This window comes from Salvelinus fontinalis, chromosome 16 (assembly GCF_029448725.1).
Source record: "Salvelinus fontinalis isolate EN_2023a chromosome 16, ASM2944872v1, whole genome shotgun sequence".
In the NCBI taxonomy this organism is placed as follows: domain Eukaryota; kingdom Metazoa; phylum Chordata; class Actinopteri; order Salmoniformes; family Salmonidae; genus Salvelinus; species Salvelinus fontinalis.
The window spans coordinates 47,904,697-47,923,261 of NC_074680.1; the positions used below are offsets into that span (position 1 = coordinate 47,904,697).

The 18,565-nt window shown below is 45.1% G+C and overlaps 1 protein-coding gene and 1 gene segment (V, D, J or C); both read left to right on the forward strand.

The window, feature by feature from the left end:
- Positions 1 to 11,638: 11,638 nt before the first annotated feature.
- Positions 11,639 to 12,327, forward strand: LOC129813397 (T cell receptor beta variable 19-like). The segment is given in 2 exon segments: positions 11,639 to 11,749; positions 12,029 to 12,327. Coding segments are annotated over 2 exon segments (348 nt in total).
- Positions 12,328 to 16,802: 4,475 nt separating this feature from the next.
- The window catches only part of LOC129813284 (M1-specific T cell receptor beta chain-like), a 28,856-nt gene continuing 27,093 nt past the window's right edge, over positions 16,803 to 18,565 (forward strand). Inside the window, exons 1-2 of the mRNA XM_055865608.1 lie at positions 16,803 to 16,926; positions 17,129 to 17,431. Coding sequence (XP_055721583.1) covers positions 16,872 to 16,926; positions 17,129 to 17,431 — 358 coding nt within the window. The 5' untranslated portion in view covers positions 16,803 to 16,871. The remainder of the gene's footprint in view (positions 16,927 to 17,128; positions 17,432 to 18,565) is intronic.

Here is an 18,565-nt window from a genome sequence, read left to right on the forward strand (position 1 = left end):
ATGCTCCCCGCGTCACCAAACTCTCACCCCCCCCCCCCCCCCCACCCACCATTCCCTTTCATTAAAATCATAAACGTACTGTGTTGAAGGTGTGATCTGTACTTTGTGAAGAATGCCTCACTGAACGTTTTCAACTTAAGTAGACCCCAACACAGTGCAGTGTATTTATGTGCTGCTAGTTATGCACAGTGTTGCAGAACCCCCCCCCCCCCCATGTCTACACAACAAAAACCTTCTCAGTAGATTATACAATAAAATGAAACATCTTCCTCACACCTCTATTTGAGGTCTGAATTTGATTGTGCCAATTTAACAGGGTTTTGTCATTACATCAGTGATGATGTCATTTCCTGTTCCTCCTCCTCTCCTGCCAGTTGAGATGGTTTGTTGGTTGATTCAGATTAGTTGGTTGTTGATGATCATCTCTGATGATGTCACTTCCTGTTCCTCCTCCTCTCCTGCCAGTTGAGATGATTTGTTGGTTGATTCAGATTAGTTGGTTGTTGATGATAATCTCTGATGATGTCACTTCCTGTTCCTCCTCCTCTCCTGCCAGTTGAGATGGTTTGTTGGTTGATTCAGATTAGTTGGTTGTTGATGATCATCTCTGACAGTCAACATGTACAAACCTCTCATTATCTACACACTCTTTTGGCTCACAGGTAATGGTCTAGGAAATTATCATTTGTTTTAGATTCATAGTATGGTATGATGTATATTCATCCTTTATGTATGCCTATGCTAATGAATGTCTTCTCTCCATCTCTCCTCAGGTCTCTGTCTCAGTGTTGAGGTTCACCAGACTCCCTCTGCAGTCTTCAGCAGACCTGGAGAGAATATTCAACTCTTCTGCCACCATCAGAAAACAGACTATAGAGTGATGCTGTGGTACCAGAATACACCTGGAGAAACAGCACTGAAACTCATTGGATATTTAAATTATAATTCTCAAACCATTGAGAGTTCATATGAAAAGCATTTTAATATGAGTGGAGATTTGAGTGGAGATGACCCAAAGAATGCCTCTCTGAACATGTTCAATTTAATACGTCCCCAACACAGTGCAGTGTATTTCTGTGCTGCTCGTTATGCACAGTGTTACAGATTCCCCTGTCTACACTACAAAAACCTTCTCTCATTCACTGTCTCAGTACAGCTGTCTGATGCCACGCTGCGTTCTGTCATTACATCACTGATGAGGTCACTTCCTGTTCCTCCTCTCCAGTTCAGATGAGATGAGATGAGATGAGATGTCAGTCGGTTGTCAGCGAGGGCCCTGTCTAGACTTGACAGAATCATGCAGCTTTAGTGTTCCGATCATAGAGATCTGATCATGGAATTCCCAACGCGTCATGAATCTGATCCTACATTTAAATGTGTCTACCATGTTCACAGTGTGTCTGGATTTGAGAGAGAGAGAAGGGGAGAGAGAGACGGGGGGAAAGAGAGAGAGAGAGAGAGAGAGAGAGAAAGACAAATAGAAGCTGAGAGACAAAGAGAAGTGGGGAGAGAGAGAAGGAGAGTGAGAGAGAGAGAGAAGGAGAGTGAGAGAGAGAGAAGGAGAGAGAGAGAAAAAGAGAGAAAAAGAAAGAGAGAGAGAAGGAGAGAGAGGCAGAGAGAGACTTCTTGACGTTTTGTCTGTCTTTAATGATACGTCCTCATTTCATTAAATCACCCTGACACATCATATCTCCCATGAAATATCTCCACACCTTTTTATCATTTTGTAGAACTCAATTTCCACCCTAAGGCATACAGAGACCATCCCATTAAATAATAGTACCTTTGACCCTGTTACTCCTTGTTAGCCAAATAGCCAACTTTGCCTGAGCAAACAGAAAATTCAACAGCACATATTTTGCCTTTTCCTTATTCGAATACCTGTACCTGTACCCGAGGCTCCCCGAGGCGCGCAGCGGTCTAAGGCATCTCAGCGCTTGAGGCGTCACTACAGATAGCCTGGTTTGAATCCAGGCTGTATCACAACCGTCCACTGGAGGTCCCCTGACCTCTTTGGTACTGGGAGTTTTGTAAAGCCCCCTCCATCTTAAACTCACCATACTCTCCCTGCCATTGATGTGCCTTCACTCCTGTTAGATCCCTAATGTTCTTCACCTTAATGCAGAGGTTGTAGAGGGCTTTACCTTTAATCCCCCCTCAAACTCCCTCAGGCTCGGGGGGGGGTTCAAAAGTCCTAAAATCCACCAAGTCCAACAAGCCCTTGCCAGTCCCCACTCTCTGCCGTCACCTGCAGTGGCGGAAACATTGGTAGCCCCTCCCCCGTTGGCCAGTCAAACATCCCCTTTACTGGCTCAGACAGCCTCCTGGACCTCCCCCAGGAATCTCTCCATCAGCCTAAGAGATGTTAGTCCTATTTGTTGTGCCAGGACTTCCGGGGTTTTTCAACCCCTCCTCCCCCCGTCAACCGCAGGCTCTACAACCCAGCCTTTGTAAACCCGCTGCCATCAGTCGCCTCTGCAGGGTGGCCGACTGAACCGATCTCAAAAAGGATTGCTGGGTTGTGGAAGATAGGCTCTTCCCACACCCACAGCCCAGGCTCCACAACCCCGTTCTAGTGTGGGCCTTAGCAGCTGCCAGGCCCTCAGCACCACAGAGAAAAACTCAAAGAGACTTGCTGTACTCAGCCTCTCCAGCCTCATGAGGAACAGCTGCCCTTCTTTGTTCCCGACATGTACAACACTGCCACCGAACAGAAAAGATCCACCAGGTCTGGTGTAGGGGGGGGGGGGGGGGGGGGGGGGGGGTTGAGGTCAGTCTGTTTATTCCACAGGGAAGATGCCGCCAGGTTGTTGATTATCAGCCGTCTCCCTCTATATGGGACAGGAGCCACTTCCACCTGGCCAGTCTTGACACCAGTCCCTGTGACAGCGACTCCCAGTTCTTCCTGATCCACCTCGTCAAGCTCAGGTACACCCCCAAAATGTTAACTTCTTGTGGCTGCAGGGGCAGTATTGAGTAGCTTGGATGAAAGGTGCACAGAGGTGCCCAGAGTAAACGGCCTGCTCCTCAGTCATAGTTGCTAATATATGCATATTATTATTAGTATTGGATGGAAAACACTCTGAAGTTTCTAAAACTGTTTGAATTATGTCTGTGAGTATAACAGAACTCATATGGCAGGCAAAAACCTGAGAAAAAATCCAAACAGGAAGTGGAAATTATTAGGCTGGTCAATTTTCAACCAAGATCCCATTGAAATCACAGCGAGATATGAATGAGTTTTCAATTCCTACGACTTCCAATAGACGTCAACAGTCTGTAGAACTTTGTCTGATGCCTCTACTGTGAAGGGGGGCCGAATGAGAGAGGAATTAGTCAGGTTGACCCTTCTTTGACCATGCGCGTTCACATAAGAGCGCGTTCCATCGCTCATCTGAAGTCAATGCAATTCAAGATTCAAGGACGTTATTCAAGATTTATTTTAACAACATTCTAAAGATTGATTCAATACATCGTTTGACATGTTTCTACTGACTGTTACTGAACTTTTGGACATTTCGTCAGCTTTTAGGAAACGCACTTCGTGACTTTGGAATTGTTTGCCGAACGCGCTAACAAAAGTAGCTAATTGGACATAAATAACGGACATTATCGAACAAATCAAACATTTATTGTGGACCTGGGATTCCTGGGAGTGCATTCTGATGAAGATCATCAAAGGTAAGGGAACATTTATCATGTAATTTCTGGTTTCTGTTGATGTTATGTATGAATGACATGGTGGCTAATTTGACTATTGTTCTGAGCTCTGTCTCAGATTATTGCATGGTTTATTTTTTCCGTCAAGTTTTTTTTAAATTTGACACAGCGGTTTCATTAAGGAGAGGTATATCTATAATTCCATGTGTATAACTTGTATTATCATCTACATTTATGATGAGTATTTCTGTTGAATCGATGTGGCTATGCAAAATCACTGGATGTTTTTGGAACTAGTGAATGTAACGCGCCAATGTAAACTCAGATTTTTTTATATAAATATGAACTTTATCAAACAAAACATACATGTATTGCGTAACATGAAGTCCTATGAGTGTCATCTGATGAAGATCATCAAAGGTTAGTGATTAATTTTATCTCTATTTGTGCTTTTTGTGACTATCTTTGACTGGAAAAATGGCTGTGCTTATTGTGGTTTGGTGTGACCTAACATAATCGTTTGTAGTGCTTTCGCTGAAAAGCATATTTGAAATTGGAGCACTTTGGTGGGATTAACAACAATATTACCTTTAAAATGGTATAAGACACATGTATGTCTGAGGAATTTTTATTATGAGATTTCTGTTTTTTGAATTTGGCGCCCTGCACTTTCACTGGCTGTTGTCATATCGATCGCGTTACCGGGATTGCAGCCCTAAGAAGTTCTCTGGGATAGGTGGCTGTATTTTCACATCCGGATGAAAAGCGTTTCCAAAGTAAACTCCCTGCTACTCAGGCCCAAAACCTAAGATATGCTTATTATTTGTAGATTTGGATAGAAAACACTCTGAAGTTTCTAAAACTGTTTGAATCATGTCTGTGAGTATAACAGAACTTATTTGGCAGGTGAAACCCCGAGGACAAACCATTCAGATTAAATTTTTTTTGAGGTCACTCTCTTTTCAATGTGTTTTCATTGGGAATCCAGATTTCTAAGGGACCTTCTTGCAGTTCCTATCGCTTCCACTGGATGTCAACAGTCTTTAGAAATTGGTTGGTTTTTCCTTTGAGAAATGAAGAAGTAGCACTGTTCAGAATGAGGGTAGAGGGAAGTGTACTCTTTGTTAGAGGCGCGTGACCTGAAAGCTCGCTACACTTTTCCTCCGGTTTTCCTCCGGTATTGAACACAGTATATCCCGTCTTCAATTTTATCAATTATTTACGTTAAAAATACCTAAAGTTGTATTACAAAAGTAGTTGGAAATGTTTGGACAAAGCTTACAGGTAACTTTTGAGATATTTTGTAGTCACGTTGTACAAGTTGGAACCGGTGTTTTTCTGGATCAAACGCGCCAAATAAATGGACATTTTGGATATATATCGACGGAATTAATCGAACAAAAGGACCATTTGTGAAGTTTATGGGACATATTGGAGTGCCAACAGAAGAAGCTCGTCAAAGGTAAGGCATGAAATATATCTTTATTTCTGAGTTTTGTGTCGCGCCGGGAGGGTTGAAATATGATGGTCTGTGTTTGTTTGCTTGGGGGCTATAATATAATATCAGATAATAGCATCGTTTGCTTTCGCCGTAAAGCATTTTTAAAATCTGACACGTTGGCTGGATTCACAACAAGTGTAGCTTTAATTTGGTGTATTGAATGTGTGATTTCATCGTATTGAATGTGTGATTTCAAGTTTAATTTTTAATAGTAATTTATTTGAATTTGGCGCTCTGCATTTTTACTGGATGTTTGCTAGTTGAGACGCTAGCTTCCCACATATCCCAGAGAGGTTAAGTTCACACAAGTCCCCTTTTTTAGGCAGGATTGTCTCCTACTCTGACGCACTCACGCAAAAGAAGTCCATTCCAATTATTCCCCAGAATTTTTCATAAAAATCCACAAGGAGTCCATCGAGGAGTCCTGGTGCACGGCCGGGTGACATCTGGGTTATTGCCTCTGCCAGTACACGGGACAACAGGGGAATGTCCATGTTAGGCGCATTCACATTTATAAGGACAAAACCGCTGTTGTTAATTTCTGCTTTTACTACAAGCAGTCTACCCTTACACATCTCCTTTGAGGAGCACATTTTTACGACCAGACCCGATGCAAGAAGGACCGCCATCCCTGCACTAACATTTGTCCCATGGCTCAACACACTTTCCCCTTTCCTCCAGAGCCCCCAATCGACTTCCTTCACCGCAACACTATGTGTCTCCCGCAGAAACAACACCTGTACTTTTTTATATATTTTTTTGTATTCACCCAACAGACTCCTCTTTCCCGCATCTCTAGCGCCATTTATATTAAGCGAGCCTACCCGAAGAGTCTCCATAAGAAGCGGAAGAAAAGCCAGCGAAGAAAGTGACCAATAGCAAAGCTCAAAAAGCCCCAGTGCCAGAAAATAACTATTCATCTAAACAGCGTCTGAAGGTCGACCCACCTCCTCAACTTACAACGTTTCCTGGGTGAGAGGACACCGTGCCCCTCATTTTTCATAGCGCGTTGCGCTGATCTTACAACGTTTCCCGGGTGAGAGGACACCGTGCCCCTCATTTTTCATAGCGTGTTGCATTGATCTTACAACGTTTCCCGGGTGAGAGGACACCGTGCCCCTCATTTTTCATAGCGTGTTGCATTGATCTTACAACGTTTCCCGGGTGAGAGGACACCGTGCCCCTCATTTTTCATAGCGTGTTGCATTGATCTTACAAACTTTCCCGGATCGCAAAAAAAAAACTTCACGATTAACATTATTTTCCCCTTTCATTCAGGAACCTTGACAGTTCCCTCACGATGTACTTTCACCCCTCTGCCTGACTGGCTGTCAGCTCTGGACCCATTGAGGAGGAGTCTGAAAAGAAAGCCTCCTCGTCGTCCACTTCCTCAGACTCACCTTCCTCCTCCTCATCTCCATCTCCCATCCTGACCACCTGCCCTTTGTCTCTAGTCGGGGCCTCCCCACCCCAACACCAGGCAAAGGTTCCTTGGTGCATTTGACCACACCAGCCTCTCCCCTCTCACCTCCTTTCTTCTCCCCCTTTTTCCTCTTCTGCTTGGCAGCCTCCTCCACCCCCGCTAGTCGCTTCCCCTTCCCTACTATACTCTCCTCATCCACTAGCATAGCCTGACTAGACCCAGCCTCATCTACACCGCCATCTATAACATGACTAGACCCAGACTCATCTACACCACCATCTCTAGCCAGATTAGACCCAGCCTCATCTACACCACTATCTATAACATGACTAGACCCAAACTCATCTACACCACCATCTATAACCTGACGAGACCCAGCCTTATCTACACCACCATCTCTAGCCTGACTAGACCCAGCCTCATCTACACCACCATCTCTAGCCTGACTAGACCCAGCCTCATCTACACCACCATCTATAACCTGACGAGACCCAGCCTTATCTACACCACCATCTATAACCTGACGAGACCCAGCCTTATCTACACCACCATCTCTAGCCTGACTAGACCCAGCCTCATCTACACCACCATCTATAACCTGACGAGACCCAGCCTTATCTACACCACCATCTATAACCTGACGAGACCCAGCCTTATCTACACCACCATCTCTAGCCTGACTAGACCCAGCCTCATCTACACCACCATCTATAACCTGACGAGACCCAGCCTTATCTACACCACCATCTATAACCTGACGAGACCCAGCCTCATCTACAACACCATCTATAACCTGACGAGCGCCACCCGAACAAGGAAAGGAGCCGACTTCGGCGGGAGTCGTGACAGGGACAGAATAGGGACACAAAACTGAGGGAACCGATTGTGGGACAGATTAGGGATACAAAACTGAGGAGGCAGATTGTGGGACAGATTAGGGATACAAAATTGAAGGAACCGATTGTGGGACAGATTAGGGATACAAAATTGAGGGAAGCGATTGTGGGACAGATTAGGGATACAAAATTGAGGGGGCAGATTGTGGGACAGATTAGGGATACAAAATTGAGGGGGCAGATTGTGGGACAGATTAGGGATACAAAACTGAGGGAGCAGATTGTGGGACAGATTAGGGATACAAAATTGAGGGGGCAGATTGTGGGACAAATTAGGGATACAAAACTGAGGGGACACAATATTACAACTAAGGGGGCATTGCCCCCCTTTCGCCCCCGCGTGTTGCCGGGCCTGGTAATGATAGCAGTTTAGTGATGGTGGTGGTAGTAGTAGTAGTAATGATGATGGTAGTTGTAGTACTGATGTAATGGTGAGGATAACAGTTAGTTAGTTATAAATTAGTTATAGTTTAATTTTCCATATTTAGTCTTTTATATTTATTATATTTCTACTATTGACTGTTACATTTTTATTGTAATTAAAAATATTAAAAATATTTGTATTATTATTGACTACCATTTTATATTCTTCTTCTTTATTATTCATAATTTTATTACAATATATATTGTATACATTGTTGCTTTGGCAATAATGACGCAATGTTTCACATGCCAATAAAGCAGCTTGAATATGAGAAAAAGAAGGAGAGAAAGAGAAGGGGAGAGAGAGAGAGAGAGAGAGAGAGTAATAGGAGACCGAGAGAAAGAGAGAGAGACAGAGAGACAGGAGTGAGAAAGAGCGTAAGGGAAAGAAAGAGGGGGGAGAGGGAGAGAGACAGAGAGAGGTTGAGCAGAGCTTATGTATCTGCCAATCAAAGTCACTGTGATGACGTACTTTCCCCTGTCTGTCTCTGTGTGAAGCTTTACACAGATGATCTGCTCTTTCCTCTCTGTAGTGCAGACAGACCGTCACCATGATCCTCGCTGTCTGTTTGGTATCACTATGTCTCACAGGTAAGACTAAGATTATAGGGATATTTTAAGGTACCAGATATTTCGTTGTCATGGAGGGCATCTGTGTTTGCTAGCAAATATGTCTCGTTTGGATACATACAACCCTATTGACAATCAATTCATAGGTCAATTTAGATTCACAAACATTTGATAATATCCTCTTCCTCCTCTTCCTCCCCTCTTCTCTTCATCCTCCTCTTCCTCCTCTTCCTCCTCTTCTTCCTCCCCTCCCAGGGTTGGGTCTAGGTACCAGAGTGGTCCAGACTCCTGCTGCCTTGGTAACGACCCCAGGAGACTCCGCTGATCTCCACTGTTCTCACACTATAAAAGACTATGATGTTATCCTCTGGTACAGACAGTCGCATTCTCAGAACAGACAGCTACAGCTGCTGGGGTACCTTTACACAGACAACAAAAACCCAGAATCTAGTTTCAAGGACAAAATTACATTGAGAGGAAACGCAGAACAGTATTGTGATTTAAGTGTTTTCAACCTGACACAAGAGGACAGTGCAGTGTATTTCTGTGCTGCCAGAGAGCACAGTGCAACAGATCCTATCTCAGTCCTACAAAAACCACATCTCAAATACAAAGTCACACCTCACACCTCCACTACAGTGTTCTGAACCATATAAACATCTTCAATACTAAACATCCTCAATACTAAACATCCTCAACTAAACATCCTCAATACTGAACATCCTCAATAGTAAACATCCTCAATACCAAACATCAACTGCTAATATATGTGATCATGTGAAAATCACACTAACCCGCAAATATAGAAGATGTGCTGTAGGCTACAGTCCAAGATGGCGAATTTATTTGTAGACAGGGGGTACAGGTTTTCTTTAGCCTGTTTCTGCCTATAATTTCCCAAAATGTTGGTAGGCTATTTGTTAGTCACCTCGTCTATAGATAGAAACATGTAGCTTCTCTTCTGGCAATATATGTTGCCCTAGAAAGACTAAATAAACCCAGAACAATGTTATTGATTGATTGAATGAATGTTTCAATCTAGTTGACATCGGTTTTCTCTGTCATCTTTCACGGATCAAAGACGTCAACCACAAGAGCATTATTGAGGTCGGGCACTGATGTTGGGTGATGTAGGCCTGGCTCGCAGTCGGCGTTCCAATTCATCTCAAAGGTGTTCGATGAGGCTGAGTCAAGTTCTACCACACCGATCTCAACAAACCATTTCTGAATGGAGCTCGCTTTGTGCACAGGGGTATTGTCATGCTGAAACAGGAAAGGGCCTTCCCAAACTGTTGCCACAAATTTGGAAGCACAGAATAGTCTAGAATGTCATTGTACACTATCGTGTTAAGATTTCCCTTCACTGGAACTAAGGAGCCCGAACCATGAAAAACAGCCCCAGACCATTATTCCCCCTCCACCAAACTTTACAGTTGGCACTATCTATTTCGGGCAGGTAGCGTTCTCCTGGTATCCGCCAAACCCAGATTTGTCCGTCGGACTGCCAGGTGGTGAAGCATGATTCATCACTCCAGAGAATGTGTTTCCACTGCTCCAGAGTCCAATGGCGGCGACCTATAAACCACCCCAGCCAATACATGGCATTGCGAATGGTGATCTTAGGCTGGTCTGCGGTTGCTTGGACATGGAAACCCATTTCATGAAGCTCCCTGCGAACAGTGGTGATGTCTGCTACCAGAGGCAGTTTGGAACTCGATGGTGAGTTTTGCAACTGAGGACAGGCGATTTATACACGCTACGCACTTCAGCACTTGGCGTTCCCGTTCTGTGTGGCCTACCACTTCACAGCTGAGCCGTTGTTGCTACTATAGGTTTTCAATTCATAGCACTTGCAGTTGCCCGAACCATGAAAAACAGCCCCAGACCATTATTCCTCCTCCACCAAACTTTACAGTTGCCACTATGCATTGGGGCAGGTAGTGTTCTTCTGGCATCCATTAAACCCCGTTCTGTGAGCTTGTGTGGCCTACCACTTTGCGGCTAAGCCGTTGTTGCTCCTAGACGTTTCCACTTCAGTTGACCGGGGCAGCTCTATCAGGGCACATTTGACAAACTGACTTGTTGGAAAGGTGGCATCGTATGACGGTGCCACGTTGAAAGTCACTGAGCTCTTCAGTAAGGCCATTCTACTGCCAATGTTTGTCTATGGAGATTACATGGCAGTGTGCTCGATTTTATACACCTGTCAGCAACGAGTGTGGCTGAAATAGCCAAATTCACTAGTTTTCAGGGGTGTCTAACTGAGCATTAAATTATCTCAAGATAAATAAATCCTATTTCTTCACTCCTTTTCCCAAATCTAAATTTATCCTATGTGAGAGGTTATGGACCTACAGTCAGTGTCCAGATTTCAGTTTCCATTTAACCCATCTGAACAGTAGGCTACAGTTCCCTCGACCTGCCATAGGCCTATTTGAAGTCCCTGTCTTGTGACTGTCGAATTTGTATCAGCCGCCTCACAATCATCACACATAACAAATATTTTCCAAACAAACATTACTTTTCTGGCCCCTCCCCTCTCTTTATTTTCTCCTTTCGCAGCGTTTGTCTTATTGAATTAAACTTCGACAATATCCTTTTTTTCCTTTGCCGTGGATTGACGTTAACATTTTCTGCCAGTTCCCAAAATAGTTATTTGGCAATTGGCTGTGTAGGCTAATTGCCAATTATACAGTTAAGCCCTAAAGTTTAGGCCAAATAACGAAAGAAAAACCTCAATGTAGTCTATAGATATTTATATTTTACCTTTATTCAACTAGGCAAGTCAGTTAAGAACAAATTCTTATTTACAATGACGGCCTAGGAACAGTGGGTTAACTGCCTTGTTCAGGGGCAGAACGACAGATTCCTACCTTGTCAGCTCAGGGATTCGAATTTGCAACTTTTCGGTTACTAGTCCAACGCTCTAACCACTGGGCTACCCTGCCGCCCCGGCACAAGAAGGATACATTTATAGATATTTTTTAAGGTATTGTTTGTCTTTGTTCATATATAGATATTTTTTTACAAACTCTATGTTTTGTTTTATGTTGTTGTACCAATACCTTCCAGCTGATCCAGCAGAGGGCAGTAATGTTCCACTGTACTGTACTAGGTCAGCTATAAGCTCCTCCCACCTCAGAACAAAAGACTGAACACCTCAGACCATAGATCTAACTCTACAGCTCAGACAAACAAACAGACAGACAGACAGACAGACAGACAGCATGATCAGAGTTCTCCTCACGGCTACTGTTTCACTCCTCTGGCTCACAGGTGAGAATAAGGTTCAGTATATCAGGTGAAGGTGAGGTTCAGGATATCAGGTGAAGGTGAGGTTCAGGATATCAGGTGAAGGTGAGGTTCAGGATATCAGGTGAAGGTGAGGTTCAGGATATCAGGTGAAGGTGAGGTTCAGGATATCAGGTGAAGGTGGGGTTCAGGATATCAGGTGAAGGTGAGGTTCAGGATATCAGGTAGTTAGTAGCTGATCTATTTTATTATTGTCTCTCTGTGTTTCATCGTCTCTCTCTTCTCCCGCTGTCTTCTCCCCAGGTTCCTGTGTGTCCCTCTCCGTCCACCAATCTCCTCGTCATCTCACCAAGAAGCCAGGAAACACCATAAAGATGACCTGCAGTCACCATGACAAAAAATATGATAAGATCTACTGGTACCGTCAGACACATGGACAACAGCTCCAGCTCATCGGCTTCCTGTCCTTTAAACAAGCTTCTGATGTTGCGGAAAACTTTAACATCTCAGGCGACGCAGAGGATGAGGGTTTTCTGGGGTCGCTTGCAGTGAGGGTTGAAGACACTGGGCTATATTATTGTGCTGTGAGTAAAGCACAGTGAATCAGCTACACTTTGCACTACACACAAAACCCCTACCCCTTCCCTCTACAACACACAAAACCCCTCCCCCCTCCCTCTACACTACACACAAAAATCCTCCCCCTCCCTCTACACTACACACAAAACCCCTCCCCCTTCATCTACACTACACACAAAACCCCTCCCCCTTCCTCTACACTACACACAAAACCCCTCCCCCTTCCTCTACACTACACACAAAACCCCTCCCCCTCCCTCTACACTACACACAAAACCCCTCCCCCTCCCTCTACACTACACCAAAGAGTGTCTATTATATTGACAAGATATTCGAGTGACTGCTCTAACAATGGAAAAACAACGATGTCTACAAAGACAGAAGGCAGGCAGCAGGAAGAGATGAGATCAGGTGGGACCATTCTAGTCAATGAGACGGCAGATACGCGTGTGAACAACAGGCCATAGAGATAGATAGAGTTATCTTTGTATCTGTGCCAATATAGCGTCTTTGACAGCATGGGCATCGCCATTGAGACTATCTCCATTTTAAAGTAGTCAATTTTCTTCTTCTTCAAAGAACTCGCCAGCTTATGAACTGACCGACATTGACTTTCTTGACTCAAAGCTTTGATAGGAAAATAGCTTTTAATTATGTACGATTGGGTAAGATTGGAAATTCCGTTTATGCTTTACAAAACAACAAAGCGACATTATTTTTCTGCCCAGTTAGCGGGTAGATTTGCTTTTAGCCAAATCCTTTTAGAGCAAGCCAAATAATTTCATGTTTTAAAAGTTATCCTAGATTAGATCAGGATTCATTGTTTGAATGGTAAGATGCCATATATATAATATATATTATACATTGTCTACGATTAAGTACAAGGACTTTTCAAGGACCAAATTGAGGAAATGTCTGACTTTCAAGATAGGACCTATTCCAGTACTTGAATTTCTGTACTCCAAATTCAAGGTCAACTAGCCTACTTCAAGCCCCTTGTATTGTTTAAAATTACAGGTGTAATATGGAAACCAAAATGTATCTGTGATGTTACTTCATTACCAGAATGCATTGTGAATAAGCCCACTAGGCTCACGTAAGGTGATGTCATTATATCCAGAATAATTAATAGGAATAGCTTTGGGTGTTGCGCAATAGTCTATCCTACACAATTGAGCACAGTAGACCCGGTGTCCAATCTGAGGCACATAAACATGTAAAAACATGAACCCATTACCTTGATGCTTTCTCTGTTAAATCTAATGAGATCCTGATGTAAACCAAGCAGACAACAGATGATTTAACATCAAAAGACTAGAGATATTAGATCCAACATGGATCCAGACACAACTGTCTTCCTGAGCATAACGAATGAGACACCAAAATATTATTTTGTCCAGTATTTGGGCTGTTGTTACATCATCACTTGACTGAGAAAAGTCCTTCCTGGATCAGATGATGGTGTGGGAAAATATCACGCTGGAATTAAAGAGCTGGACACCAAATGCACATCCAACAAGTATTATGCATAATCATTGAGGAACCACGTTAATGACAGTATCGATTTAGGTTTTAAGTATCAAGGTAAGGTGCTTCTTTCAGTTAGAAGCATTTGATTTTGCAATCACGCACATTTTTTGGGGGGGGGGGGGGATTTGTGTGCCCATGAAAACTGTTTTCCCCGTAACATAAGGAGACACTAAATGTTATGTAGTTACACTGATCTCTATACAACAAAAATATTGTCCAACAAATCCATGATTATTACAGGGATCAAGTTCAATGTCTAAATTAACTGATTAATGCTTAAAACTCTACAGGATCGGTCCCCCCCCTACGGGACGGTTGAGCTAACGTAGGCTAATGCGATAAGCATGAGGTTGTAAGTAACAATAACATTTCCCAGGACACAGACATATCTGATGTGGGCAGAAAGCTTAAATTCTTGTTCATCTAACTGCACTGTCTAATTTACAGTATCTATTACAATGAAAGAATACCATGCTATTGTTTGAGGAGAGTGCACAATTATGAACTTGAAAAGTTATTAATAAACAAATTAGGCACATTGGGGCAGTCTTGACACAAAATGTTGATCAGAAATGCAATGGTTCATTGTCTAAAACTTTCAGTCTAAAACTTTGCATATACAATGCTGCCATCTAGTGGCCAAAATCTAAATTGTACCTGGGCTGGAATAATAGAGTATGGCCTTTCTCTTGCATTTCAAAGATGATGGTACAAAAAAAATAAAAATAAACACAGTTTTTTTTTCTTTGTATTGTCTTTTACCAGATCTAGTGTGTTATATTCTCCTACACTCCTTTCACATTTCCACAAACTTCAACGTGTTTCCTTTTAAATGGTATCAAGAATATGCATATCCTTGCTTCAGGTCCTACGCTTCAGGCAGTTAGATTTGGGTATGTCATTTTAGGTGAAATTTGAGGAGAAAAGAGAAGGATCCTTATATATGGTATAACGGCAACTTCTACAGCCATAAACGCAAGACAAAAAAATGATGTTTTATGTCAAGACATCAACCATAAGAAATGGGTTAAACATAGCTTTTAAATCAAACCGTGAATTTGATGAAATATATCTATGTTCCCCCTTATATCTTAATGTAATGACAATACATTTTTTAGGGGGAGAGAGAGAGGAAGGAGGATGGGAATATAGGAAGGAGGAGGTGAGAGGGGAAGGAGGAGGGGAGAGAGGAAGGAGGAGGGGAGAGAGGAAGGAGGAGGGAGAGAGGAAGGAGGAGGGGAGAGAGGAAGGAGGAAGGAGAGAGGAAGGAGGAGGGGAGAGAGGAAGGAGGAGGGGAAGAGAGAAATGGATGATGGTGATTAGAGGAAGGAGGAGGGGAGAGAGGAAGGAGGAGGGGAGAGAGGAAGGAGGAGGGGAGAGAGGAAGGAGGAGGGGAGAGAGGAAGGAGGAGGGGAGAGAGGAAGGAGGAGGGGAGAGAGGAAGGAGGAGGGAGAGAGGAAGGAGGAGGGGAGAGAGGAAGGAGGAGGGTGATTAGAGGAAGGAGGAGGGGAGAGAGGAAGGAGGAGGGGAGAGAGGAAGGAGGAGAGGAGAGAGGAAGGAGGAGGGGAGAGAGAAAGGAGGAGGGGAGAGAGGAAGGAGGAGGGAGAGAGGAGGGTGAATAGAGGAAGGAGGAGAGGAGAGAGAAAGGAGGAGGGGAGAGAGGAAGGAGGAGGGGAGAGAGGAAGGAGGAGGGGAGAGAGGAAGGAGGAGGGGAGAGAGGAAGGAGGAGGGGAGAGAGGAAGGAGGAGGGGAGAGAGGAAGGAGGAGGGGAGAGAGGAAGGAGGAGGGGAGAGAGGAAGGAGGAGGGTGATTAGAGGAAGGAGGAGGGGAGAGAGGAAGGAGGAGGGGAGAAGGAGGAGAGGAGAAGGAGGAGGGGAGGGGAGAGAGAAAGGAGGAGGGGAGAGAGGAAGGAGGAGGGGAGAGAGGAAGGAGGAGAGGAGAGAGGAAGGAGGAGGGGAGAGAGAAAGGAGGAGGGGAGAGAGGAAGGAGGAGGGAGAGAGGAGGGTGAATAGAGGAAGGAGGAGAGGAGAGAGAAAGGAGGAGGGGAGAGAGGAAGGAGGAGGGGAGAGAGGAAGGAGGAGGGGAGAGAGGAAGGAGGAGGGAGAGAGGAAGGAGGAGGGGAGAGAGGAAGGAGGAGGGTGATTAGAGGAAGGAGGAGGGGAGAGAGGAAGGAGGAGGGGAGAGAGGAAGGAGGAGGGGAGAAGGAGGAGAGGAGAAGGAGGAGGGGAGGGGAGAGAGAAAGGAGGAGGGGAGAGAGGAAGGAGGAGGGGAGAGAGGAAGGAGGAGGAAGGAGAGAGGAAGGAGGAGGGGAGAGAGGAAGGAGGAGGGGAGAGAGGAAGGAGGAGGGGAGAGAGGAGAAGGAGGAGGGGAGAGAGGAGGGTGAATAGAGGAAGGAGGAGGGAAAGAGAGGAAGGAAGAGGGGAGAAGGAGGTGAGGAAGGAGGAGGGTAAGAGAGGAAGGAGGAGGGGAGAGAGGAAGGAGGAGGGGAGAAGGAGGAGGGGAGGGGAGAGAGAAAGGAGGAGGGGAGAGAGGAAGGAGGAGGGGAGAGAGGAAGGAGGAGGAAGGAGGAGGGGAGAGAGGAAGGAGGAGGGGAGAGAGGAAGGAGGAGGGGAGAGAGGAAGGAGGAGGAAGGAGGAGGGGAGAGAGGAAGGAGGAGGGTGATTAGAGGAAGGAGGAGGGGAGAGAGAAAGGAGGAGGGGAGAGAGGAAGGAGGAGGGGAGAGAGGAAGGAGGAGGGGAGAGAGGAAGGAGGAGGGTGATTAGAGGAAGGAGGAGAGGAGAGGAGAGGGGAAGGAGGAGAGGAAGGACCTGAAGAGAGGAAGGAGGAGAGGAAGAGAGGAAGGAGGAGAGTAGAAGACTTGGGTAAAGGCACATTTTTCTGATAGCAGCATCACTTCCTGGTGTCCTGGGGACATAATTTCTTGGTCTGATGAACAGGTGAGAGGAGGAGGAGGAAGAAGAGAGAGAGACAGAGAGAGAGAGAAAGGAGAGTGAACGGAGGAGACGTTCAGACTGTCCCTCTTTCTCTCAGTCCTCTGATGTCTGTCAGGATGAAGCTGTTGCGTGTGACTCTGGCTCTCCTCCTCGCTGCCAGTAAGAACTGTCCTCTACTTACACACATGACCGGCTTTACAAATCAGCAGTGTGGAAACTGATATTCTGTGTGTTCAAAGTCAACCTGATCATTGTTCCTGCGACCGTTGAAATTACAGAAATTATTTTAATTTGTAATCACTTTCAGGTTGATACTTACTTCATAGATGTTTTAATGTTTCATGTATTTTTTTCTTCCCAGATTTCTGTGGCGGTGTAACAGTTCAACAGTCTCCTGTCCAGTCTGTGTGTAGAGAAGGAGACGTGTCAGTCACTCTATGGTGTTACCATGACGACAGCAGCTACTACTACATGTTCTGGTACCGACAGAGAGACAACAACATGGAGATGCTAACATATTCTCAGGGTCAAGGCGTGTGGGAAATACAACCTCCCTTTGAGAAGGATGTACATTACACCATGAGCAGGCCAGAGCTGACCAGATCCACTCTGGAGATCAAGAACCTGGAGGTTGGGGACGGGGCTGTGTATTACTGTGCTTCCAGTACAGCACGATGACTCAGAACAGATACACTTCCTTACAACAACCCCTAGAAGCCACAGGAGGAGGGGGGGGGGGGGGGGGGGGGAGGAGGGGGGAGGGGGGGAGGGGGAGGGCAGGAAGAAACCACACCAGAGAGAAGGGGGGGAGGAGGGGGGAGGGGTGGAGGGGGGATTGGAGGAAGAAACCACACCAGAGAGAAGGGGGAGAGAAGAGGAGGGGGGAGGGGAGAGGAGGAGGGGGGGGGGGGGAGGGGGAGGGCAGGAAGAAACCACACCAGAGAGAAGGCGGAGAGGAGGGGTAGTGGGGGTGTAGTTGGTGTGGTGACATCTCTAATTTCTTGGTATTTTGGTCTTAGTCCTCCATTTATAACCTTTTATTTTAATTGTAGAGGTTTTTTCAATTGTAAAAAATGACCAAAAAACAAGCAGTAAAGAAGAACAATGTTCTCATGTTGGGGCTCTCCGTCTTCTTCTGGACTTGGGGCTCGTTTCGATCCGCATCGCAGAAGTTCAGCTTTACAGCGTGATTGAAAATGAAAAGCCATGTTCCCGCCTTATCGGAGACTACATTCAGTGAACCAGTCGGCTCAATCGGATCGGAAAAAATACCTTTCAAATTTTGGTTGCGGAATCTGTAACGTTTCAGCGGAATGGATTGAACAGAGCTCTAAACCATCTTCCTGTTAATGTTTATGGAATCAGAAAACTGATCTGTTCAGATGAGTTTTGTGACCTCTTACTCACTGGCCTAGTCAGGGACTCTATAGTCATATGTCATGTCTATATTAGATTTTGCCAATGCATGTCAAAGCGAGTTTTCCTCCTCCTCTTTTCTCCGCCCATATTCCTGACCGACATTTGTCACCTCACCTGAGAACTCCTATATGGTCGCCAGATGGCTAGTTTTCTTGCTGAAAGGGAGTTTGAAATATTAGCATTATCAGATAGGCATTTTTTGAAATTACCTCCAAGACATTCCACCATGTTGTCAACGGTGACACCTGAACCACAGAGAAGTTGTCAACGGTGACACCCGAACCACAGAGAAGTTGTCAACGGTGACACCCGAACCACAGAGAAGTTGTCAACGGTGACACCCGAACCACAGAGAAGTTGTCAACGGTGACACCCGAAC